The sequence below is a fragment of the Maylandia zebra genome, linkage group LG13 (genome assembly GCF_041146795.1).
Source record: "Maylandia zebra isolate NMK-2024a linkage group LG13, Mzebra_GT3a, whole genome shotgun sequence".
NCBI classification, from domain to species: domain Eukaryota; kingdom Metazoa; phylum Chordata; class Actinopteri; order Cichliformes; family Cichlidae; genus Maylandia; species Maylandia zebra.
In genome coordinates, this window is record NC_135179.1 from 26,210,538 (window position 1) to 26,235,497 (window position 24,960).

Genomic DNA, 24,960 nt, shown 5'->3' on the forward strand with positions numbered 1-24,960 from the left:
GGGGTGGAAAATAGCCTTTGTGATTAATTTGCATCATTTAGCAAATCAACTATCAAATTTACTTGATACATAAAGACTTTTCTTTTAAAAAAAACAGTACAATCATTTAGTTTAATGTAAGCAGAGATAATCATCAGCGACTCTTACAGCCACAGGGCTACCCATCTAAATAGCCGTCATCATCATGATCATCATCATTATCATAAGCCACTGAAAAGTGATTATTACAGATATGAGTAAGTTTGAACAGTGGCACAAGCCACAGCAGATTAAGGAAGCCTGCGTGCCAGATTCTACCACCGCTTCAGCAGGGGAGCAGAAATTAAACTCTATTGTGTGGCAGTGGGTGTGCGTAATCGCTCTGTTCAGAGCCAATGAAGCATGAACGCCCATAGCTGGCCCCAAACTCTATCCGCGTTAAGATGAAGACATCTACAGCAGTGCTTTAGCTGTAATGTCCAAACACTAACGCATTAAACTCATCTGATTACCCTGCTGTTCTTTTGTGTAGCTGTGTTTGGATTTAAGTGCTTAAGACTATAATACAAGTGGCTGGTGCTGCAAGAGGCTTGTTATAGCACAAGCAGATGATGCAAAAATTAATAAATGGAAGAGCTAAAAGTGCATAATGGAAACTATTCAGAGGCTGTAAGTGAAACTCCAATTAGACTCATTAATTCAGCCACAAGTGGTGAACAGTTGGTAACAGAGAATATACTTGACATGCAATTAATCGATAGTGACAACAATGTGCTCAGCATGGAAGTAAACTGTCTTTCAACTGCTGAATTATTCAGCCTTATTCAGCTCATGGCTGCGTGTTTATCCTTTAATAGGATATTTCCAGCAAATTAACACGCAGGACTGTGTAGAGATTCCTACAAAAGAATGAAGTTTATCATTTACCAAAGTCCTTTATGTCATTTCGAAGGATGCGAGTGATGGGAAAGCTACTCTTATTTTGTCACCTCCGCCAAGGACATGTTTTGGTAGCGAGCGCGTTGTTGTTTCTGTAAACACGATAGCTCGAAAAGGTTTGAATGAATTCTGATGAAAGTTTGTGGGGGTGTAGAGTGAGGTCATGGTAACAGTCCATTAAAATTTAGCTTACACCCACCAAGGGCTTCAAAGTCAGCTTAATGATTTATTGGTCACAAATGGACAAAAAGCCTTATAACTTATAAACTAGGATTCTTACAAGTATGGTGTGTACTGTCAACATGTAGAATTTACTGTATAAAGATTTCAGATTTGACCTCTGACCTCTTGTTCAAGGTCAACAAATTGAAATAGATCAAAGTCATAATAATGCTAGAGATAGTTGAAACTATGTTTCTTATTGCCATTGTTTGTATTGTGCTATATAACGCAACATTAGACCGCTGACCTCTTCCTTAGGGTCAAATACAGTTTCATATAATATCTTTCAAATGTTTCTAAGGTGGCACGGTGGTTAGCACTGTTGCCGCACAGCGAGAAGGTCCTGAGTTCAATTCCAACATCAGGCCGGGGTCTTTCTGTGTGGAGTTTGCATGTTCTCCCCGTGTTTGCGTGGGTTCCCTCCGGGTACTCCGGCTTCCTCCCACTGTCCAAAGACATACAGCTTGTGGGGATAGGTTAATTGGATAACCCAAATTGTCACTAGGTATGAATGTGAGTGCGAATGGTTGTCTGTCCCTGTGTGTTAGCCTTGCGACAGACTGGCGACCTGTCCAGGGTGTACCCCGCCTCTCGCCCTATGACAGCTGGGATAGGCTCTCGCGACCCTGAAAAGGATAAGCGGAAGTGAATGGATGTTTCTAAGGTTCTACTGCCTTTGTTTGTATTGGCAACATTTATGATACCAGTATATATGTATTCTAAATATCACATTATAGTTTGCATTGAACTATCATCTCACATTTGACCTCTGACCTCACTTTTCCATTTCATATCTGCCTTTAGAGAGAGAATGAGCTGCCTAGTTAATCTGAAATATACTGTGGTATAATATTATATAATGATCTTGACTTATTCACAAATCAATACCTGTTGTCCATTAACTACTCCTACATAATGTTTACATAGTCAAACTAAACATCCGTCCACCACCCCAAAGTAAGGAGTGCCCAGAGAGTGAGCTAACTTGGTGGAGGTTTGCGCTCTCTGAGTGCTTCTTGTTTTCTAATTGAATCAAATGGAAAACCAAACAATGTTAGTTATTGTTCTGCATTATATATATATATATCCAAACACTATAGAAACCAGTATGTCAATGCTGTGTGTTAGCAGAACACCTACTGTGCTGTTACGTCAATGTGTTTCAAAGGGTCTCAATCTCAAGACTACAACAGTAGACCAGCAGCTCCTCCCTCAACACAGCTGATGTCATCCACCTCTCCAGCAGGTGTTCAAAAGCTGCCGACACTGCTCAGCTTCACTTTCCTCTTTAATCGAAACACCAGAAGTTCCACACAGAGAAACACACGCGTCTTGCACCATGAAGACCCTGAACAATCGGGCTGAGAGCCACCTGACTGGGCAAGTGGACTTTGAGTTGGACAAAGTAGGTAATGGGGGCTGGGTGAACCAGGGCTACTGTAGCTCCCCTCCACCCTTCCCCCGGGTCACCACTGTCTTCAACCCCAAACCCCACTTCGAGGGGAACATGAATAGCCTGTACAACCTGGATACCCCGATAGCGCTCCCAGAGGACCCACCAACCAAAGACCAAAGTCTGAAGAAACGAAGAGGCTGCTGCTGTTTTATCAAAGGCAAGAACACATTTGAATCTACCTCATGTTGACATTTCTTCTTCGAATCTCAGCTGTATGAGCAGTGTAACAAGTACGAGTAAAACCAGTCGAAGCCTGGTACACTTCTGCTTGGCAGACCAGCAAAAAAACAAAAAAAGCTTGTGTCATGTAATTACATATTGATGATTTAAACTTCTATTTTCCGTAGCACTGTGGGGGACAACGCTGACCGAAAACACCTCTGACAACAGAGAGCAGTTCATCCGAACCACGCTGCGGGAGCTGTTGGTCTATGTCTTTTTCCTGGTGGACATATGCCTCCGTGAGTACTCCACATCAACATTTCTGCTCGTCACTGATCTCAAAAGTTTTGACTGAATGTTCAATATGCTTAATGAATGCTTAATGTTCAACACTCTGGTCAATAACTTCCTGTCCACGCTTAATCTTATGATATGAAAAATGTTTTCCTACATTTACAAAAAGAAGTTATTCAGACACATTTTTACTTACCAAAAAATATCCTGTATTTAATTTGCATAATGTTGTCATTGAAATATGGGATACACATCCAAACACATCTAAGTCTACTTTCAAACACTGTATTTGCATTACTGATCACTTTAAAGTGCTCACTGTTTGACAGGCTCTGGACTGTTGATTTAACATTAAAAGTATCCCCGTTGCTTTAATGGCTTCTACAAAATAGCCTTCCCATTTTTCTTTCCCAAAAGCCATTGTCCAGCTAGGATTGAAAGGGATGTGCCTTTTAGCGATAAGAGCTTTTAGCGTCATCCTTTGTCTGGGTTAGATTTACACTGTTTGATGAGGCCATTTGCGTCAGGACAGCGTGCTCCCTCTTCAAACAAATTACGGCCTCTCATCTGGATCTGTTTGATAGCTAAAGCGATGTAAAAACAAAGCAAAAAAAAAAAGAAGCCAAACAACAAGTCTTCAATGCAGGTTTGCGTGTCAGCATTCGAGTCTTATCTCAGAAAACTGAATGGAGCAACGTTCAGAGCTGAGCCTGACCAAAGCCAGATAGGAACCAATGACCGGGCATTAACGATGTGATTACGTTGTCTTTCAGTGACATATGGGATGACCAGCTCAAGCGCCTACTATTACACTAACGCCATGACGAACCTGTTTGTGAATACACCCAGTAGCAGTGGGGTTACGTTTCAGTCTATTGGCTCCATGGCTGACTTCTGGACCGTAAGTTTTCCTCATTTTTCCCATGGCAGTGATTTTTCTGCTACTAAATGTTTCTTTCTTTTCATCAACATTTTTTTTTTCATTTCCTTCAAAGCTGAGATGTTCTCAAAATTTTAAGGAACTATATGATTCATTTAACCGAACATGTATATTAGTGCCTGAACTCAAATGGAAACATCTTAAAAACAATTATAAAAACTGATTATTCCTTAAGTACAATATGTTCTTCCCTGCATTACCACATCACTTAAAATGACCAAACAGTGATGTTTGTGTTACTGCTTCTTTCATATCTTTTTCCACATGCTTAAGATTTTACCAATACTGTTAATTGTTACTGATATGTTTATTAGTACATGCAGGAATATAAAAATATGTCCTTCCAACCCCATAAAGAAATGAGTAGTTGTTTTACTAGGCCTAAAAATAAGAAGCTTGGTTTCCAGTGATCCTGCCTGGTAAGTTTCAAACTTAAACACATCTGCTCTCCTTACTTGTAAATGGTAACAAATAATAAAACTCAAAAATGTAAATCTATGCAACATCTATCACATCATATCCAAACTCTTGTCTTGATTTTTTGTAGATGTGTTTTTTTTAGTCGATGGTATCAATTTGAAAATCCTACGTCGGCTCATTTTTGAGTTATTGGGTTTACAAAGTTGGGTGTCCACACCACCTGACGCTTGCCTACCGGTCTATTTCCCCCGTTGCCTGCAGGGTGACAGCAATACCCCAAACCTTTCAGGCTGAGGGGTAAAATTCACTAAGAACACAAAGAAAGGTACAAATCAAACTCTTTCTTTTTATGAAAAGTTCGCCCAGGGCCCACTGTTGAACGGACTCTACTGGACAACGTGGTACAATAACCAGCCCTTGGAAAGCGGAAACACGTCTTTCATCTACTACGAGAACATGCTGCTGGGTGTCCCCAGGATGAGGCAGATCAAGATCAAGAACAACTCCTGCACTGTCTACAGTGACTTCGAAAATGGGATCAAAGGCTGTTTCGCTGTTTACACTAACCAGAAGGAAGACGAGCAGAGCTTCGGCCTCATCAACGGCTCTGCGTAATTCACTCACTGTTTTCTTACTGACATACAAAGAAGTGCAGAAGCACAATTTAGTGTTCTAAGTATTTGTGTTTTTCCACTGCAGCTGGACCTACCACACAGAGAAAGAGATAAAGGGTTCCTCTTACTGGGGCTTGGTGGCCACCTACAGTGGAGCAGGATACTATCAAGACCTGAGTCGCACACAAGAGGAGAGCGCCAACATACTGACAGAGCTACAGAACAACCTTTGGCTGGACAGAGGAACCAGAGCAGTCTTCATCGACTTCTCCACTTACAACGCGAACATCAACTTGTTCTGCGTCATCACGTAAGGAGCATTACTGCCCATTGCACCTTTACCCACCTGCTGATACCCATCCATTGGTTGACCAAAGTGTCATCTGCTTCTTCAGGTTGGTGGTTGAATTCCCAGCGACCGGTGGAGCAATCCCTTCCTACCAGATCCGAACAGTCAAACTGATTCGCTACATAACGACCTGGGACTACTTCATCCTAGGCTGCGAGTTGCTCTTCTGTGTATTCATCCTCTACTACATTGTGGAGGAGATTCTTGAGCTGAAAATACACAAGTTCTCCTATTTCAATAGCATCTGGAACATACTAGACATTGTTGTCATATTGGTAAGAAAAGATGGTTCAAACATGTCATTTTATCAGATTTTTCAGGGCCTTCTAAAGACTAACAACCTTCTTACAGCTTGCCATTGTTGCCATCATATTCAATGTATTTCGGACCATCAAAGTGGACAGCTTGCTTGGGAATCTGCTGAAAAATCCTAACATCTATTCAGATTTTGAATTTCTGGCATTCTGGCAAACCCAGTATAACAACATGAATGCGGTTAACCTGTTTTTCGCATGGATCAAGGTAAAGAACTGACACCTTTCAGTCCAACATATTGCTTGTGCGATTTTGCTTTGTTGTCTCTCCAGAGAATGTGTGCTTTCTTCTCGTCCTTGTAGATTTTTAAGTACATCAGTTTCAGTAAGACCATGAATCAGCTGTCCTCCACGCTGGGCCGATGTGCCAAAGACATCTTCGGATTCGCCATCATGTTCTTCATCGTGTTCTTTGCTTATGCTCAACTCGGATATTTGCTCTTTGGAATGCAGGTTCAAACATTCAGCACCTTTGTAAAGTGCATGTAAGTCGTGTTGAAAACAATGGCAGGATGAAGGGTTTTAATTGTAACGAGCATCAGTTAATTAGTAGTTCTTTACAATTTTTGTCCACCCCACAGCTTCACACAGTTCCGAATTATTCTTGGAGACTTTGATTTTGATGCCATCGACAGCGCTAACAGAGTCCTTGGGCCGATCTACTTTGTCACTTATGTGTTTTTTGTTTTCTTTGTTCTGCTGGTAAGTCATGCACGAGATAACTGATAATAAAAGCATCTGATCCGAGAAGTCACATTATCTTGTGTATTTTTCCCTCAGAACATGTTCCTGGCCATCATAAATGATACATATGCAGAGGTGAAGCAGGAGCTCTCTGAAAAAGATGAACTACAAATTACTGACATTTTTAAACAGGTAAAAGCTAATTCAAGGAAATTGGCATAAAACTAGCCATATTTATGGATGATGTTTTACCAGACTTTTCTTGTAAATCAGAGCTACATGAAGACATTTATGAAGCTGAAGCTTAAAAAAGAGAAAATATCAGATGTTCAGAAGGTTCTACACTCTGGATCTGGAGATCTTGAATTTCAGGACTTCAGAGAAACTCTTAAAGAGTAAGTGACAAAATATCAAAAAGGAACACTTGATTATTTTACTGTTAAACCTGAGCCTCACTTCTGTGATGATTTTGAAGGATGGGACATGGCGATCAAGAAATAAACGCAGCCTTCTCCAAGTTTGACCGTGACGGGAACAAAATTCTAGATAAAGACGAACAGAGGTGGATGAAAGCTGAGCTGGAGCAAAAGAGGGTTTGTGCACATTAAAAAATAAATATGACTATGTTCATATTTATAAAAATTTTCTGATCATTTCTTATTTTGATTGCCAATTAACAAAATAAATGTTTCTTGTGCTTGTGCGTTTTTGTCAGGAGGCTCTCAGTGCCGAAATCAACAATCTCGGAATGAACTATCAGATGGAATTACACGAGAAGCCGCCTGTCAAATCCAACGAGCACAAGAGCAATTCCAGTCAAACCTTTGTGGAGCGGGAACATTTCTTGAGGTGGGACAAATTTTAAACTTAACCTGCGAATGCACTTATCTCATTCTCCTAACCAGAGTAATACATTTAACTCAATTACCTTTCTATTGCCACAAAAGTCTGGCCAAACAGGTTCTTCACCTTGAAAGCTCCGTGGCAGGCATTGCGTCCCAGACTGAGCTGATTATGGAGAAACTGGGATTACAAGGGAAAGCTAAAGACGCTGCAACAGCAAAGAAACCGTGACCAGTAACGATGTGAGCAAACATCACTTGTAAACAGCAAGATTACATGTTAGAAATCTTAAACAGCTCCAGAAGAGTACATTCAAGCTACCAAGTGTGTTGTAGTATCTAGAAAATGAGAGTAGACTTTCTTGGTTGCAGTCTTACAAACACACAACAATTAATTTTAAATTGCCCTTATCCAGAAGGATGAAACTGTCTCAGATAGTCATGACTTTGGTCAGTGAGGACAGCACAACAGACGCCAGAGATGTCATCCCGAAGGCAAGCAGTACACAGCTCCACCAGCAAGTGATGTATGTAATTAACCTCTGAGGAAAACAACTGGATAAAAACTTCCTAATATACATGTTAAATAAAGTACTGACAATACGACATTTCAATATTGAAAGAACAGAAATCATGCAGATATGTAAATTGTATAAATAATATTTTGTCTACTAGCTGACTGCACAGTTTAAGTATATATATATATATAAAATGTTATGTTATGTTATGTTATGTTATGTTATGCATTAGTGCTGTGTAATATAATATACTTAAATAGAGAAGTTGTGTAATATAATCCAATTCTGGGCAATACATATATCAACTAAATTCCAAGTGAATACTTTGCTTTAATCTATTGATGAATGTTCACATTCGCTTACATTTGCTCAATATCTATTGGCCAATTTGATAGTTTATATGGTTTAGCGAAATGGCTCAATTTTTCAACACCATTCCAAGGTGTAATAATCATACTCATCACATTGGGATGCACTCACTATGAAATGATACCAGTGTTTGAAATCTTGCAACAATTCTTTTCTCAAGTTTTGTTTCAGTAAATCTTTCAGCTCTCACACCATCTTTAAAGGAAGATCAATTTAAACATACAAAATGAATAAAACTTAATACACAGTGTTTAACAAATTTATTAGACCACCACTAAATGTAAGCTTTATACCACAGCTGTCTTAAAATACCAGGGCAGGTAATAACAAAACGATGTTTACGTTTTTGTGATGGTTAACTCACCAAAATAATATTAAAATATAATTATTATTGTCCGTGAATTTTCCATGAATGTACCATTTTACAAGAAAAGTAGTAAAACACATTGTTTTTGATTAAGTTGCAAAATTAGTTAATTTAGTGGTTCAATGTTATGTTTGATTTTTTCTGATTAGTCCAGCGTGTTGGTTCAAATTTGGGTATAAAAATGTGAATTCAATGATTTTTGGTTCTAAACAAGTTTTGATAGGTTTGTATTTTCTTGTTTTACGAGAGGTTTAACACATGTGTTAAGTATTATAAAAACCATAACACATAACTGAGACATCAAACAATAGCTAATGTCATCATTATCTGCTGATAGGACACTAGCAGTCAAAAGTGAATGCTGGCAGATACCAAACCTATTCCTGTTAAAAATGGAAAAATATGTCTATTATCCAAGTACAGTAAACACTAAAAAGGGCAGAAAGATTTTGAGCAAATGTGTGAAACGTGTTGTCTTCTATATTAATCTAAAGTTTAATAATTGTCATTTATTGTGTCTGGTAGGCAGTGAATATATGGTTTCCTGCAGCAGCATTTATTAGTCCTCAATAAATGTACCGAACACTCAAAGGTTCAAAGGTTTCTTTATTTGACGTGACTTTGTTGAGTTTTTCCATTAAATGTGAAATCGATTCAATCCTTTATTATTATATAAACGTCACTTCTGTTGTTCAATTTATGTGTATAATGGTCAAAAAAAAGCAAATCGTCATTACATTCAATAGTTTAAGCAACAAATATATTACATGTCATTAGCGTGCAGTTCAAGTTGATACATCACCTGCTTCCTGCTACATCCTGAAAATGGCACAAAACTTAAAATGAGGAAAAATTAAAAGGAAGATAATTTAGATTTAAAATGGAGCATCTTTAAATAACAAATTCAGAATTTACCAACAAATCAATTAAGGCTCATTCACAAACTATATTGCTTAAATTTAATGATGGAGATTAACTTTGTAACATTCTACCTACAGTATCTACATCAGTTTAAGTTTTGAGGATTTGTGATCAAGGTTTGTATTTACACTCTAGACAAACAAGACCCTGTTTAATTCAATGAAAACCCCAGCGCAAATGAAAACAAACAAAATCTGTATCAGGTTTGTTGGCTAGCACTACAGAACGAGCAGGTAGCAAACAGGGAGTATGATATTCTATACAAATGGCACAAACACAAATAAAATCCAAAATTGCAGGATGTTTGAGAAAAATCCTTCTGTCGTAATTTTTCAGCGGGTTTTATGATTTACCCGAGACGTGTCAATATTCTTTAAACCGAAAACTCAGAATGCGTAAGGGGAAGTTTCTGCCACATTAACAAAACAGTAATACGTGCACTTAGGAGACCCTCCGCTTTCAGAATAAAAGTAAAATAATTCTTTGTGACCCTAAAACATTTGAGCTTTTCTTTATGCTAGTGGGTAATTAAACCATAATATTTGAATTATGCAATAAAACTAGGGCTGGTTATAGTACAAAATTCACTCTACAACTCTATGCAGAAAATTCAAAGCCACTGGAAAGAAGTGGTTTTAAATGATGGCATTAACACAGAGGAAGAATCGGACAAAAACGTTTAAGAGTCAGCATTCCTCTAGGAAACCAGCCCCAGAATCAGCACAGCAGGGTTTGTTACCTTTACAAAGTTTGGGGGGGTTAAGCAGTTTTTACAATACTTTCTATATACAGAGACTGGGTGCTGCAGCCGTTCCTTTGAGACATTATGAATTAGTCCATCTTGGCTGCAGTACGGAGTAAACTAAAATTCACTGAAGTCTGGGAATCGGATTTAAAAAACAAAAACGACAACAACAAAAAACATGAAAATTCTAATAATTTTTTGCTTTTAGACCTGTGTAGGTGAAATCTTCTTGGTACACAATCCCATTTCCCACCCGAATCTCCTTTAAAGCCACAGTTGTTGTACAGAGAGTTTCTTCACATATAATGGAAAGGTAAACTACCATTCCAGGGCCTCTATTCACAAAGCATTTTTGACTTAAAATATTAAAACAGGACTAAAAGTCTGGATATTTTATTCCCTGAAGATCCAGACCAATGTTGAGTGGGTCATTCTTGCGGCTCAGTGGAGTGTAGCACAAATCCATGGAGGATTTACCTGCTCAATCTATCATGAACTCGCATGAAGGCTTGTTTTACGCCCTAAAATGACAAGCATGACCAGAAAATAAACTTTCAACCTAAAAAAAAAATATTGCCATAGTTTGGTTTTTAAATATTAATGTTGGTATGTTTGAGGTTTTCACGGTTTTTAATCCTCATGAGCTGATGGATTAAAAAAAAAATTATAATAGTGGCATTTAAAAAGTGTGCGCTATGTTACACGTACATTTTCTCTAAGGCCCTTTTGTTTTGTAAAATATGAAAGAATTTGTACTAAATTGATGTTTTAACCTCCTAAGACCCGAACTCTTCCACGGCATGCATTTTGATTTCTCTTTGATATTTGGACATATTGGGGCCTGATGAATGTAAAAACAAAGAATTACCAGATTTTTTTTAACCTTATTTTTGTTTTTAAGAAAAATAAGAGCCAAATATGAGGATATTCGTTTAAAATTTTGATAGAACAGTAGCAGTATAATGTCCTTGTAAGTGGATATCAGGCCCTTGTAGAGCAAAATTCAGTATTTTGGTCTAAATAACCCAAAATGTGATGTCCACATATGTGGACGCCAGGTCCTAGGAGGTTAATGGGTTGGCCCACTGGTCAACCTGTTAAATGTGTGATGAAAGGAAAGGCATTGTAAGTTCTGTCTCTGTGCCAAGATCTCTACCCTGTAGGCATGAATCCTCGATGTTTCACATGGTCTAGCACTCATAAGGACGGTGTGTCCTTAAACACGTACTCAGACAAAAACAGTTGGTTTGGCTTTACTTGAGAAGCCCAAGAGCACTTTTCCCCCCTCTTTTAAAACAGAATTAGGAATAATAATGGAACAAACTTTTTTTTTTTTTTAAGTGTTTTGAGTTTAATTGACTGTGATTAAAATCATACACTCTACACCAAAAGCGAATACACACCTGTACAATATTACCTAGATTTCAAAAGATTCAAAACTGTATCACTAACAGCATTATTGCGTATAGGGTATTTCCTCTGATGAAGAAAAGCAAATATTATATAAACACATTTATTATAAAGGAAATATCTACCATTCATTTTTAACTTTGCATGAGAGCAAATACCATACTGCTGTACTCAGAAGTAACACAATTACTGTTGGACAGTACAGCTCTGATCACCTGACCTTTATGTAATATTGCACAGGGGTGTGCTCCCTTCTGTTGTATACTGTAATTGTGTAGGAGCAACTATTAGCTAGAAAGGCTTTGTGAATATGGCCCCGCCCTTCTTTTACCACAGCAGCTGTCCAAATGTAAGAATGCTGTGTCGCCTTGGTATTACATTGAGGTTAGGGCCTTCTTACTGCGTTTGGTAGCCAGCCATGCCGAAGTTGGCCAGGCTGGACATGACTGTACCAGGCGGGGCTGCGGCCTGGGCTGATGGAGATCCAAAGCCTCCCATCCAGGCTGTTGACTGGGACTGCCTGAAATGATATCAGTTACCGAGTTAGTGCAAATATGGACAAAAATATCAAGTGTGCTGTAAAACAAATCAAAGAGACAGTTCTTCTCTTTATTAAAATATAATAAGTGGTGTTTAAGTGAAACAGTGTAGTTATACAAAATATCAAAAGTCAAACTCACTCTACTCCAAAACTTTGCTGGTTCCATGTCTGGCCATACATGTTGTAAGAGGGCATTTGCCACCCATTGGTCACATACTGCCCATACTGCTGCTGCTGCTGCTGCTGCTGCGGATTCCCGTAGACCTGGTTCCACTGTCCCCACTGACTGTAATCAACCTGAAGGACATCAGATGACAGAAATGTGAGTAAATATACAATCTCTTACCCGTTTATTCAACAGCAAAAATAACACAACAAAAATACGACACTAGAAACCTTTTTGATGAGTAAATTTCCTCTTCCTTTTTTTGTGTCATTTTTTCTATATTCTGGCTTAAAAGCAAGATTATTTTAAGAGTGGACAAAGTCACGAGTTTCAGGGTGTTTTTGTGGTTTGGAAGTTAAGACATCAATAAACTACATTCTGATTCTAGTGTGACTAGTGTGTAGTCATTCCTACCAATTGTGACATATAAAACGCACATTTTAACACCACTTATGTCACACGTTCTCTCTACCTGCTGTGGACTTTTTGCCATGTCGGGTGATTCTTTGCCCCAGAAGCACTTCACTACGTGTCCTTCAATGACTGTGCCATTTACTGAAACAATGGCATGGGCAGCACTGTCATGGGAGGAAAACCTTCAAAGCAAAAGAGTAGATTGAAAGTCAGATTTTCTACCAGACAAATCACAGGGGGAGTTCACTTTCATACTGCTGAGACCATATTTGATATCATATTACAAAAAGAACCAAGTTTCCTGCTAAGCTTGGATGGAGTTTAAAATGAAAATAAATAATTTAAGCCCTATACTTAACATTAAGACAGGGACATGTTTACCAGCATGTTAAATAACTTCCTTTAATAACATCACATGCACATCGAAACTAAAAAACTTTAGAAATGCTTTGGAAAACTGCATAGGGACAACAACGTGGAGATATTTTTCTCTCTTATCCAGAGTTCTACAAGCAGGAACGCTGAATAAACATAACAGCAACTATCGCTGACATTGAATAAGGTATAAATGGTCTCTGACTCATGCAGTGTGCTTGTATTGACACCTAGAGGCCAAATGCTGCAACAGAATCAAGTATTACCTGATGAAAGAATATCCTTTCTCTGGGAAAACCCGGACTTCCATTATCTGACCGAATGGTGAGAAGGTCTGTCGCATTAGATGTTCTGGATAAGATAAACAAGAGTTCAAAAAAAGGGTTTACAAGGTTAGTTCATTGGAGGCAACTTAAAAAGTTATTATTACAAAGTGACTAGAGGGTGCAACAATGGCATCTATAGAATGTGACACTTGCCTGATAGCCCTGATTGGATCCCTCCACAGTACACAGTGCAGTTCTGTGGACTGGATTGATTCACTACGTCATCAAACCTCAGCTGCTTTGAACCATCTGAAATAAAAACAGATTATTTTTAAATAGATGATTATAATTTACACATTTAGTTCATGCTGATAATAAAATCCAAATCAAATCTGCAATTTATGCCCATAAAAGCGCTGCTATTTTTTTTAAAAATCAAACTACACCCAAATGTGACTCATGAAAAGGTGAAAGTGAAGATAAAAGTGAAGGAAATTAAGAGAATTTATTCTTAAGAGAGTTTCTTCTATATTTAAATACAATATCAAAATGCGTTGATAACAGACTCTTTGGCTGCTTTATTAGGTACACCTGTTCAACTGCTTGATAATGCAAATATCTAATCAGTCAATCACATGGTAGCTACTCAATGCATTTGAGTAAACCAAGCATCAGAATGGGGAATAAAATATATTTATGTGACTTTGAACATGGCATGTTTGTTTGTCCCAGACAAGCTGGTCTGAGTTTCCATCTACTGGAATTTTCCCAAAGCCATCTCGAGTGTTTACAGAGATAAGTCTAAAAAAACCCTAAAATATCCAATGAGTGTCATTTGTCTGAGCAAAAGTGCAACAGTAACTCATTTAACTACTCATTGTAATAAAGGTTGGCAGAAGAGCGTCTGTGAACGCACCACCTTCAACTAGATGGGCTACATCAGCATCGGATGACATTCCTGTCAGCTACAATTCACACAGCTACAATACACCAAAAACCAGAAAACAGAAGATTGGACCGTTTCCCGATCTGATTAATCTCAATATCTGCAGCAGCATTCAGACGGTACGGTCAGAATTTGGTGTGAAAAACATGAATGCATGAATCTACGGAAGAGGATTGGGGCCAAAAAGAAGTGGGCACGTCTTCTTTTTTTCTCAGAATTCTGACTTTTTTCTCAGAATTCTGGAAAAGAAGGCAGAAAAAAGACGTGCTCACTTCTTTCTTTTTTTTCCCCAGTGGCCATAATCCTCTTCTGTATGGAACCCTCCTGCATTAGAACAACAAAGCTTATCATATCTTATGTGGTAGAACGGGAGATTCACATCATGGATTCAAGCTAACAAATCTGCAGCAAACATGTGATGCTATCACATCAATATGGACTAAAATCCTTCAGGCACTTAGTTGATGCTCGGGCAGAGGGGAAAAGGGGGTCCAATACTAGCAAGGTATACCTATTGAAGTGGCCAGTTAGTTTGTAATCATAGCACCTGCCGAAACTGGATATGTGACAATACTCACTGTCCTGAGTGCTCTTAGGAGCTGGAGGTTTACGCGTAGCCCAGTTAGTCCTGATTTGGCGCCCTCCGAGCCACTGTCCCGACATGTTAATAATGGCATTCTCTGCATCCTGCAAACCCAAGCCAAACGATTACTCATGGATTTGATAGATTTATAAAACTCATTTGTGGCCATGCATGGCTCTTTTTAATTTTAAAATAGTAACTGAAACTGGTGATTAAAATAGGAAACTAGTAATGCTAGATGCTTGTAGTTGTGATAAGACTAACTATTAATAATTGAGTTTTGAATGTATTCAAGTAGGATAAGAAACAGAAAATAGAAATAACCTTCAGTCTGTGTTCTCGCACTGGAGCCTTACCAGTTTGTTGTAGAAGGACACAAATCCATACCCCTTTGATTTGCCTGTCGTCATGTCCTTCACAACTCGGGCATCCCTGGAAGGAGAAATGAGAACAACTTCAGCGCACTTTGAAGTTTAAATCTTCTACACTAAAACAAAAAAAGGAACCACGCAAAACACAATGAACTGTGAATCCTCTACTCTGCCCTACATTAAGCTAAATTAGCTATCATGACCTTGTACTGACTCGTAATATAACTTCAAAGCAACACTTGCAAAACAAGTACAAATACATGCAGCCTACAGTACTGTCATTAAATCATTTCTGATGTATTAATGGATCTTTACCACTAGAGCACCACTGTTTGCTCAGTCCTCACAACAGTAGGCTACAGATTTAAAAATCACAAAGCAAATGGCTATGGATTACCATGCATTCTCATAAGCTGCTGTTTGTACTCTTACTACAGACAGAGATAAATAGAAAATATCAAAAAGAGAAAAAAGGAATTAAACGGCATACATGGCCTGTTAACAGATTTCTTTATTTTTCCTGGTCAATTCTTTACCACCAATATGGAGTATGGAGTTTGGGGAGCTGCAAATTTTGAGAAATTGACATTTTCAGAATTTTTGGAAGAGGATCATGGCACTACAAACAACACTATGCAAATCAAAAATAAGACAAAACACAGATTTAGAGGAAGACATTTTGTACTGGAATTTGTTAATCTAAGCTAGGTCATGTTAATACATGGCATCTACAAATAAAGACATATGGAAAGAATGGAATAAATAGAGAAAAAAACTACATCTGAGTCTCCAGAGTGAACAGTTCCTTGCTGTTAGCCTTCAAGCTCCTGTCCAATCCTATGAGCATTTCTGTAAAATAACCAAAGTGCTATTACTTCACTGAGACTCAAAACTAAAAGCTGTTCAGGTACATATACACAGCTTACATTTTGCTAACATACTGTACAGTTTACTTACCACACCCTACATATGCATATAAAACTGACAGTTCAGTCATAAAAATAAAGACATAATAGACCGACCACACTGTCAATGCAAATGTGTCGCCACTCTATATCTAAAAACAACAACGACATGATTTTAAAGGTATAAGTTACTCCATGTTTAAGTATGTTTACATGCATCGATGTGGGGCCTTTTCTACTCAATGTAAGCAATACTCTTTGTGACAATAAAGGGCTATTCTATGCTATTCTATTCTATTCTAGTGTTAATCCTTTCCTGTTACACATTCATTATGTTGTCTGGTTCGTTTTTCTCTCCAAAAGGTGTGCACAAAGCGCCAATTTGCAGTCCTTGACAAAAAAACATAATTGTCTTTCATCCAAAAAGATTGTGTCAGAAATGCAGGCCTCAATGTGTAATGCAACTTTCTGTTTCACCTTTACAACCTATAAAACCTGTTTCTCAACCGACTGGGAGGAAGAAAAAAAAATATCAGTGGTTGCACTGAAACATATTCTATTACACATAAGACAAGTAGAAAAAAATACACACACAAACACTCTCCCACTCACACACACACGTAAAAACTTACGATATTTTCCCAAATGGTGCAAACGCAATCCTGACATCCTCAGTAGTAATCTCTGGATTCAAATCACCCACAAAAACATGGAAGTGATCTAGTACAAAAGAAAACACGGACATAGTAAACAAACTATTTGCCAATCCCCAGTAGACTCTGATTCTAGCAGAGTGTACGTGCGTTTGTGTGCGTGGTGGTGTAGGGGAATCAATAGGTGATCACTCACTGGATGTGTCTTTCTTCTGGCTACTTGGAGTAGTGGCCCAGTTTACTTTAACCTCCTGAAAACAGAATTCACAGAGAGCACTTAAAACTGTGAAGAAGAATCAGGAAAACAATGTTGTATGATATTCAAGGATGAGAAGCATTAACACAACAAATAAACTTAATAACTTTGCATATAATCTTTTAGAGCAGCTATGTCCCACCTTTCCTAATATCTTCCTCCCATTCATGGCTGCAAGGGCTGCAGCAGCATCTCTGTGTTCAAAGAACTCCACAAAGCAATAGGGATCATTGCTCGTGTGCTGTAAGGATAAGATCAGACACAACAGATTAACAGTGTGGCTCAACTAAAACTACAACTCAGTGAAAATGTTTTTATTGTCTTCAGGTTTCTCAACAGTGAAGGCTATCTTTGCCGTTAACTTTTGAGTTAACATTAGGACACGACAACAACGTAGAAAACAAGATAACCCAGCAACCTTCGCTGCTTACCTCTGTGATCATTTTACAGCTTTTGCATGGTCCTATCTGGGTGAAGAGTTGCAGGATCAGAATTTCTGTTACATCCCTGGAGAGGTTTCCCACATACCTAGAGGAGGAAAAATAAAAAGAAGTCCACTTACTCCTGGAAACAAGCTACAGCTATATTTACTTCGAAAAAGTGAACTACGGGTACTTCGTTTCTGGTATTACAGTATCATTGGGGATTATGAGTTTTTGAAGTGAAGTTCCTTACAGTAGTCTGTTTTTAACGATGTTAGTAACATCTAACAGACAGTTGTTAACACGTATATATAACTCACATATACTTATTAATTAACTCTTATGTCAATTAACCTGACAGTAGTGGATCATAAACGCTAAATGTTTATGTCGTCCAGTTGTTTGTGAAAACAACGGGTAGCTAATTTAGCCACCGAATACCGACGATAGCGAAACTAATGACACGCAACGTTACTGCTGGACACGAAAAACTACTTACAGGGTTCTGGGGTGGGTTTCGTCGTCCATAGTCGATGCTGAGAGTAACCAGGGAAGAAAACGCCACTTACTAGCTAGTTCTAGCTGGTATTAACTGGCAATTAGAAACCGCAACTAGCTAACTAGCTTAGAAGCTAGCTAACCGGGCGCCAGGGCATACGTCACACTGTGAGAGTCCAGAGTACGTACGTGCGTGTGCAGGAAGAGACCCGTCACATAAGGTTGAAGTAATAAAAGGGTTTTTTATGTTCTTAATTGTAAAAAAATGAAAATTTCTTAAAGACCGTTACTTCTGAATGATACAGTTTTTTTAATTAACTGTAAAAAGCCAAAACAGCAAACCTAATGTGTACTTATTTTATTCATTTTGGCAAAGGAAGCTGCATACGAAACTCTTATTTTGAAGTGCAAAGCAAAGGTACGCTTGTTTTTAATGCCGAGATTTGACGGCTCAAGGCAGTGGCGCGAACCACCAGGAGGTTTCTCGAATCTGAGCTCAGATGTCACTGTGAAGAAATTTCCCGTTTGACTTGTACATTCACGCTTTTTTAACAAACTCTTTTAAATATTTAGTCACAACAAGGCAGTGGTTGTGGAGTGGGGGATGGAAGGAAATTATATGTCAACATATATGTTAAAAAAAAAGTTGAATAACAAGATTGTTGAGTTCATTGCCTGAACTGTTGTGATAACCCTGGGTGTACAGTACCAAAGAATTGTACTTTTTTATACTAGCCAAAGACATTGTGTTTTTTTTTTCTTTCCCCCCTCATTTTTATTTTTTCCTTGTGGTTTAAACTTGGCGCATGGTGGGCGCTTTTATTTTGAAGGACTTTTATTAAAGGACAAATGCGTAAAAAATTATCCCCTGTCATTCTTAAGTCTACTAGTAATTTTCCATTTAAAAAGACTTTAGTTACTCTCACTCTTTAATGTTACTGGCTCTAATTTGTGTTGCGCAACCGTGATATTTTTACAGCCATAAGAAACCGTCTGAGGTGGATTAAGAAAAGCGTGGCGATGGGTAATTAACGGTGATATAATTGACAGGCTTGCAACAATTAAATTTGGCTTCCCCTCCTTGCAGGCAGATATCCAATTAAAACGAATTGCTCCCATAAGCTACTTAATACACATATTTTATTACTGTCAATCACGTGTGTATTTTCTGGAGTGTCAAAATGCAAATATTAGATGGCGTTGCCTGCAATGTCCAAAATATCAAACACCTTTAAAAATCCATGTGTCGAACCTTTGTGACACTGTTAATCCCACGAAATCAAAGGTTTGCTGCACTGGTGTTTTCCTTGTAGTACAGGGCACAATTAGAGTAGTCCTTTGATTAAGAAAGATCAGTCATTAGACGTGTCACTGTGCCCACACTTATCACACCACCAGTTACATAATTGTGCACCAAATCAATGCAAACCCAGACTGAGTTCCCTTGGACAGCATTTATCACGTGGGAGTCTGAGTACATCTATTTGGAGAACATCTTTTTAAGCAAACACTTTGGGATTCCCTTGTCTTGGAAAATGGTCCAGGGGCAAGGGAAACTGAGGAAGGTCCACAGTGCCCACTGTAGACATAAGGGTGATTTCTTCTCTGCCCAGACAGGACACTGTGATTTAGCTACAGCAAAGATGAAAAAAAAGGTTGCCTGGTGGGGTGGGCAAAAATAAATAAATACCGAGGGTTTACTCTGTGCCTATGTGAGGGGGGTCTGCCTGCGACATAAAAAATCTGGGAACCCATGCCACTGTATCCAGCGCTGTCCGCCCCCAACATTAACCCTGCTATTTCGAGAAACTTCCAGCCCACTTTTCCACGTCACTTGAAGGAATCTTTAAAGCGTCCGTCGCCCGTATAAAATGTCTCAGTACTCGACAGCCAGCAATATGAACGGCATGAAGACACAGTCACCGATGCTGACCATGGCGAGTAATGACAACGACCCTCTCCCCCTCGGTTGGGAAGTAAAAATTGACCCTCAGACTGGATGGCCCTTCTTCGTGGACCACAACAACCGCACCACAACCTGGAATGACCCGAGACACGACACGAAAAAGGTAAAAGAGCGGCGGGATAAAGTTGGTTAGTTAACGGTAACGGCTAACGGCAGTTTCGCCGCTATTTTTTTTCTGTCGACGTGCGTCGGTTGTGGTGCATGTTTTGGTTTGTTGCGTTGTTAAAGCGGCAGAAGCCTTTGCGCTACATCACTGTTATATATTAGTCTTGTTGACCGTAGGCCCTGTTTGGCACCGTTGCCTCCCCCTCACGGACAGCTCATAAGCCCATTATAACGGGTGATCAACTCTGATATGTTCCCGAGTCATGATCTAACACTATTATTACTCGATGACTCACTCTGCAGCATGCAAAAGGCTACCCATGATGAGCTCCCCGGTATTTTAATGTGTTTCTTTCACGGTGGAAAACACTGCTGCGACGTCCTGCTCATATTAAACTTTTTCCCTTACAAGGATCGAGGCTGGTCCACTTGCTTCGGTTGTGTACGGCTGTAGCCGGGCGCTGGCTGCCCCCCGCGTATCGCATTCAGCTGTATTAAAAACCGTGTTGTGAAAGCGCACAGGTCTGCAGAGAAAACCCGTGGGCTGAAGTGAGCTTCACAGCCTGCCAGCTGGTAATCTTTCGTCTCAGAGAGAGAGACGCTGTTGTCCAAAGTTAGCGTCCAGAGGAATCTGCTAGAAAGACACAGCTGTTGGGGGATAAAATTGGTGCAATGGTGCTGGCAGCGTGGAGTGTCCCATAGTGGCAGAGGGCAAAGGGTCGTTCACGGCTATTTCATTACTTTAGTCCTACTGGAAGAATGCCACTGATTTACAGATAAATGCAGTGTTTGCTTTGTAGGTGTTTACTTTGGGTGTGTTTTGGGCAGCTGGTACAACTTTTGTCACTTTTCAGTTATGCCATTAACTGAGTGCTGAACTGGCAGACCTGTTGCTTGTACCCATCCATAGCTGTCACCTGCAGGTGTCTATTCTAAAGTAATACTAATAGAAAACAAGCGCCTTTCTGCAGTAGAAAATGGACATTTAAAGCATCGATTTACTAGTCACACTGTAGTACCCAGCCCCTTCTTTTAATTACATTTTACTTTTGTATGCATACAAATGTATCCTGGGATTGTATATGATTTGATGAATAAATGTTGCTCAAGAAAGAATTTACTGTGCTATGTGGAAAGAACTCGTATATTTACTCTTTTTTTTTCAATCAAAGCAAACCACATTTCCTCTCTCTGTAAAAATCCTAATGTTTGGCTGATATTATTAGATCCAAGGATGTGCTAACTGTTGTTGTTGGATAAGTCAGGACATTCATCCAGGTTATGTTACTCTGATTGTGAAACAATCAACAATAATATTCATCACGGAAACAGCAAGCTGTCTGACGGGAAACACACCAGAGCCTGTGGGTTCACATATCAAAGATTCAATGAGGTGATACTTTTGGCATCCCTCTGCGAAATTGTGACATTTTAAACTGTAACCTCTGCAGTTACCTCAGGACGGAAAACACTTTCCTTTTTAAAATTCCTTAATAGTTTGAAAAAAACATTTAGTGGGACATCGTAAAATGTCCTGTTGTACGTGGACTTAAATGTAACTCTTTAAGTGGACGAGCTTATAGCTGAATATTTAACATATATAAAAGTAATGTTGCTTCTGTTACACACCCATGAGCAAGAATAAGTTGGGTAAAAATATATTAAAGCACATTTTGTAATCAACCGATGCCTAAAATTTGCAATAAACTACAATAGCAACTGTAATTCATCTGAGTATAAGGTTATATAGATTGCTATATTGCTATGTTTCAGGTTCGAGAAGTGTCAGCAAATGGACCCAACATACAGCCAGAACTAAGTCCTCAGGAGACACAGAAGACCTTTGTGAGGGAGATGAAGCATCCCATTCTTCGCCCAGGTTATGTTCCCATCCCAGTCTTTCATGAAGGCGCAGAACTGAGGCAGCAGCAGCAGCACCCGTGTTATTCCTACATCCAGCCGAGCATTGCACAGAACATCCGGACAGACGGGCGGACACCTTCCCCAACGCCGGTTCTCCACTGCAGGCCTAGATCGCCTTTACATGGCCCGTCAGACAGCTCCTCCTCTGAGCCTGGAAAGACCAGCTCGCCTGTCTCACAGACACCAGAGGTGGGAATTGAGTTTAAATGTGCCACCAGATGGAGTATAATGTTTACAGTAGGCAGAAATGTTCCAATTTTCAAACAACTACTGAATTTTGACTGTTTTAATTTGGTCATTTATTTTTAAGGCTTATACTGTTACGCATCACCAACCTTCACGTCCCAGCAGCACCGGTCTCCAGTCTGGTTATATCCCTATACCAGTGATTCATGAAGGTGGAGGGGGACAGACACAGGTTCAATTAAATCCCTCAGTTTACTCTCAGCGCATCCCTTACCCAGAACATCAGCAGCCCTTCCATCGTCTTCAGACAGATGAATGGCCCGGCTACTCTGCTGCAATGCAGCCCCCCCGGGAACAGGCTTCGCCAACTCTGTTTCCTCAGCACCGCGATACTGCCTCCATTCATCTCCCTCCTCACATCAGAAGCCAGTCACCTGTTATATCACAAGTGATGGGAGAAAGGCCACAGGTAATTTTACTTTTTCTGTGTATTCACTTGGCGTGTTGTTGTTTTTTGTTTTCTTCAGATATATATAAAGCTTTGATTTCCCTGTTAGCATGCTGTGGCCTAGATTTTGACAGATTCCAATAAATTGTTTTTGACTTCTAAGGTTCAGCAGCATATCCTCACGAGAGAGCCGCCACAGAAAATGGAGCAGGAACAACAAAGCATGCAGCAGAAACCCGAGAACACGCAGCTCCCCCAGCCGATGCACACAGAAGCCGACGTCCAAAAGCCTCAGCAACCTCAACACTTCCAGCAGCCTCCACCTCAGCAGCCTCAACACTTCCAGCAGCCTCCACCTCAGCAACCTCAACAGTTCCAGCAGCCACAGCAGTTTCAGCAGGCACCACCTCAAACGTCTCCACAGCCTCAGCAACCTGAACAACCACAACACCACAGTTCAGACATCACAGTTCAAATACCTCCAAAACCAGAGCCCCAGGACACGAAATCTTTTCCTCCAGAGGTCCCACCTGGAAAAGTAGAGGCTGGACAAGCTGCTCAGGGTCCCATCCACCCAGGATTAGCTAAGGTACAGCAGATAGTGGAAAGAGTCGCTAAACTGGAGCAGGAGGTGAAGTGCTTTGATGGGAAGAAGAATGATAAGAAATACTTGTTACTGGAGGAGCTGCTCACCAAAGAGCTCTTAGCGCTGGACTCTGTCGACCCGGAGGGCCGTTCAGACGTACGGCAAGCGAGACGAGACGGAGTCCGTCGCGTCCAGACCATACTGGAAGAACTAGAGCAACTGGAGGAGACTGTGATGGAGGGACAGAAAGGAGAGCCCAGCATGAAGGAGAACATTGAGATGACAAAGGAGACATCGCAATGACTGCACACTTCATAAAAAGAGTCAAGAGGGATTACCTGCTGTATATTTGATAGTGGATAAGTCTGCTCTGACTAACTCTCCTCCTCCTCTACCTACAGCATTTGTGGAAGTTGCATGCATTGATTAACAGTGTTGGTATGTCCAGCCATTCAGCACATAATTGATGGTAGCTCAGTGCAATCATGTTTTTTCAAGCCAATGTTGTTGCCTTCTATGTTGTGCCGATGTCTTTATAATAAGACGGCCGTCATGATTATTGGTTGACAACAAATACCAGGCAAGGGTTAAATAAGAGGCCTTTTTTCAATAAATGGAAGAGAAGCATAAGTATTTTCTTAAGAAATGTCATGTGTAATTGCCTTTTGTCTGATCGAATATCATACGAAGCTTTTCACAATCCAGTTGGTACACGTGTTTGTACACAAGTGCAAACGTCGGGGCTTTAAAGCAGAACTCTGCTAAACTGAGTCAACAAGGAAAGCATTTCTCCCCCTTTATCGCCACATGGCCATGTTGGAGCTGCTTTGTCACAGAACACAGTGAATATGTTTATTAGAAGCTGCTTTTTGGTGCATTACTGATTCTGCTGTCTTTGCACTTTGCCATCATTGAATTGTATCATGCTGAAAATCAGCAGCACTTCGTTTTAAGTATATCAGTTAAAGGAGTTTTGATTGATGTGTTTGAGTGTTTGTATGTGAATTGGTTTTCTCGTTATTTCAAATCATGATATTAGTATTTATATCATTATATGAAGTATTTTGGTACATTAATGAATGTGTAATAATAAATGGAGGGTGAGATTTGTATCTTACTTGAGATGTGAGACAATCAGCACTTGGTGCTAAATAGGAGATGCAGTTAAGAGATTGTCAGAATGTCCTTGTATAACTACCAAAGCCACAATCTGTAATAACACTAACGCACACACACACACACAAATGGCCCTAAAAGCCTTAAAGATGCCAACAGCGATAAAATACCCCCCAAAACACTATAGTCTGTCAGTTTTATGATCACACTGTTTGTGTAGTAATTTATTACTCTAACAAGACTGTAAGCCATCTGCCTAACACTCTTAACCAGAAATTATAGATCGTGGCTTAATGTTGATCACGGTTTATTAGTAGCTTTGATGAAAGAAATTCACGTTGGTATGGCTGAAAATAAAATGACTTTGACATGAATTTTGACTGATGCTTGGGTTCCCAAAGATTCTCAAAGTGTGAGCCTTTTTATTTTATGTTTTTATGTTAATCGTTTACTCAAGGACAAGAAAATTACCAGGTAATTGAATTGTATATATGTATACGTATATGTCCACTTGGCCAGCTACCAAATCAAGCCTGATTTTAATAAACACAAGTATGTGTATCCTCCATTTCCAATGCAAACGTGTCCCGTGCCTAGTAGGCAGCTGTCTTAAGTCTGCCTTATTTCCTGCTAAAGACTTTTCCATGGTGAGATTAACAGTTATCACACAGTGTGAGGTCAGCTGCTCC

General features: G+C 39.5%; 3 protein-coding genes across 5 annotated transcripts; 2 read left to right on the forward strand and 1 right to left on the reverse strand.

Moving 5' to 3' along the window:
* Nucleotides 1-2,458: 2,458 nt before the first annotated feature.
* Nucleotides 2,459-9,047, forward strand: pkd2l1 (polycystic kidney disease 2-like 1). Its single transcript, XM_076891882.1, has 15 exons — nt 2,459-2,753; nt 2,944-3,057; nt 3,826-3,953; nt 4,770-5,023; nt 5,112-5,336; nt 5,422-5,650; nt 5,727-5,897; nt 5,993-6,174; nt 6,271-6,391; nt 6,470-6,565; nt 6,647-6,768; nt 6,849-6,966; nt 7,089-7,222; nt 7,321-7,458; nt 7,632-9,047. Exons 1-14 carry the CDS (start codon nt 2,480-2,482, stop codon nt 7,445-7,447), a joined length of 2,295 nt encoding a protein of 764 aa, XP_076747997.1. The 5' UTR covers nt 2,459-2,479; the 3' UTR covers nt 7,448-7,458; nt 7,632-9,047.
* Nucleotides 9,048-9,055: 8 nt separating this feature from the next.
* Nucleotides 9,056-18,137, reverse strand: tial1 (TIA1 cytotoxic granule-associated RNA binding protein-like 1). 3 transcript variants are annotated; one of them, XM_004559641.5, is made up of 12 exons: nt 17,943-18,137; nt 17,453-17,549; nt 17,164-17,262; nt 16,962-17,016; nt 16,745-16,832; nt 15,193-15,268; nt 14,832-14,940; nt 13,521-13,616; nt 13,308-13,392; nt 12,725-12,848; nt 12,226-12,383; nt 9,056-12,065 (listed from the first exon to the last, which is right to left on the reverse strand). In XM_004559641.5, the coding sequence occupies exons 1-12, from the start codon at nt 17,969-17,971 to the stop codon at nt 11,942-11,944; spliced, it is 1,140 nt and encodes a 379-aa protein (XP_004559698.2). In that variant the 5' UTR covers nt 17,972-18,137; the 3' UTR covers nt 9,056-11,941. The 3 variants fall into 3 exon arrangements, with proteins under 3 accessions (XP_004559698.2, XP_076747996.1, XP_023009315.2); XM_076891881.1 differs by lacking the exons at nt 17,453-17,549; nt 17,943-18,137 and adding an exon at nt 15,987-16,056 and having other exon boundaries at nt 17,164-17,247; XM_023153547.3 differs by lacking the exons at nt 16,745-16,832; nt 16,962-17,016; nt 17,164-17,262; nt 17,453-17,549; nt 17,943-18,137 and adding an exon at nt 15,698-15,772.
* Nucleotides 18,138-19,771: 1,634 nt separating this feature from the next.
* bag3 (BCL2 associated athanogene 3) lies at nt 19,772-24,645 on the forward strand. The gene is made up of 4 exons (XM_004559642.6): nt 19,772-20,010; nt 21,786-22,124; nt 22,246-22,590; nt 22,733-24,645. Exons 1-4 carry the CDS (start codon nt 19,813-19,815, stop codon nt 23,456-23,458), a joined length of 1,608 nt encoding a protein of 535 aa, XP_004559699.1. The 5' UTR covers nt 19,772-19,812; the 3' UTR covers nt 23,459-24,645.
* Nucleotides 24,646-24,960: the final 315 nt, after the last annotated feature.

What these genes read in the sequence shown, in the direction of transcription:
- pkd2l1 (XM_076891882.1), top strand. Translation starts at nt 2,480, where the DNA reads ATGAAGACCCTGAACAATCGGGCTGAGAGCCACCTGACTGGGCAAGTG. An exon ending in TAGACATTGTTGTCATATTG is followed by an intron (nt 5,651 to 5,726) that starts GTAAGAAAAGAT and finishes ACCTTCTTACAG; the next exon opens with CTTGCCATTGTTGCCATCAT. An exon ending in AGCACCTTTGTAAAGTGCAT is followed by an intron (nt 6,175 to 6,270) that starts GTAAGTCGTGTT and finishes TCCACCCCACAG; the next exon opens with CTTCACACAGTTCCGAATTA.
- tial1 (XM_004559641.5), bottom strand. Translation starts at nt 17,971, where the DNA reads ATGGACGACGAAACCCACCCCAGAACCCT. An exon ending in GCTGTAAAATGATCACAGAG is followed by an intron (nt 17,263 to 17,452) that starts GTAAGCAGCGAA and finishes TTATCCTTACAG; the next exon opens with CACACGAGCAATGATCCCTA. An exon ending in AAAGGATATTCTTTCATCAG is followed by an intron (nt 12,849 to 13,307) that starts GTAATACTTGAT and finishes TTTGCTTTGAAG; the next exon opens with GTTTTCCTCCCATGACAGTG.
- bag3 (XM_004559642.6), top strand. Translation starts at nt 19,813, where the DNA reads ATGTCTCAGTACTCGACAGCCAGCAATATGAACGGCATGAAGACACAG. An exon ending in CGAGACACGACACGAAAAAG is followed by an intron (nt 20,011 to 21,785) that starts GTAAAAGAGCGG and finishes GCTATGTTTCAG; the next exon opens with GTTCGAGAAGTGTCAGCAAA. An exon ending in TGATGGGAGAAAGGCCACAG is followed by an intron (nt 22,591 to 22,732) that starts GTAATTTTACTT and finishes TTGACTTCTAAG; the next exon opens with GTTCAGCAGCATATCCTCAC.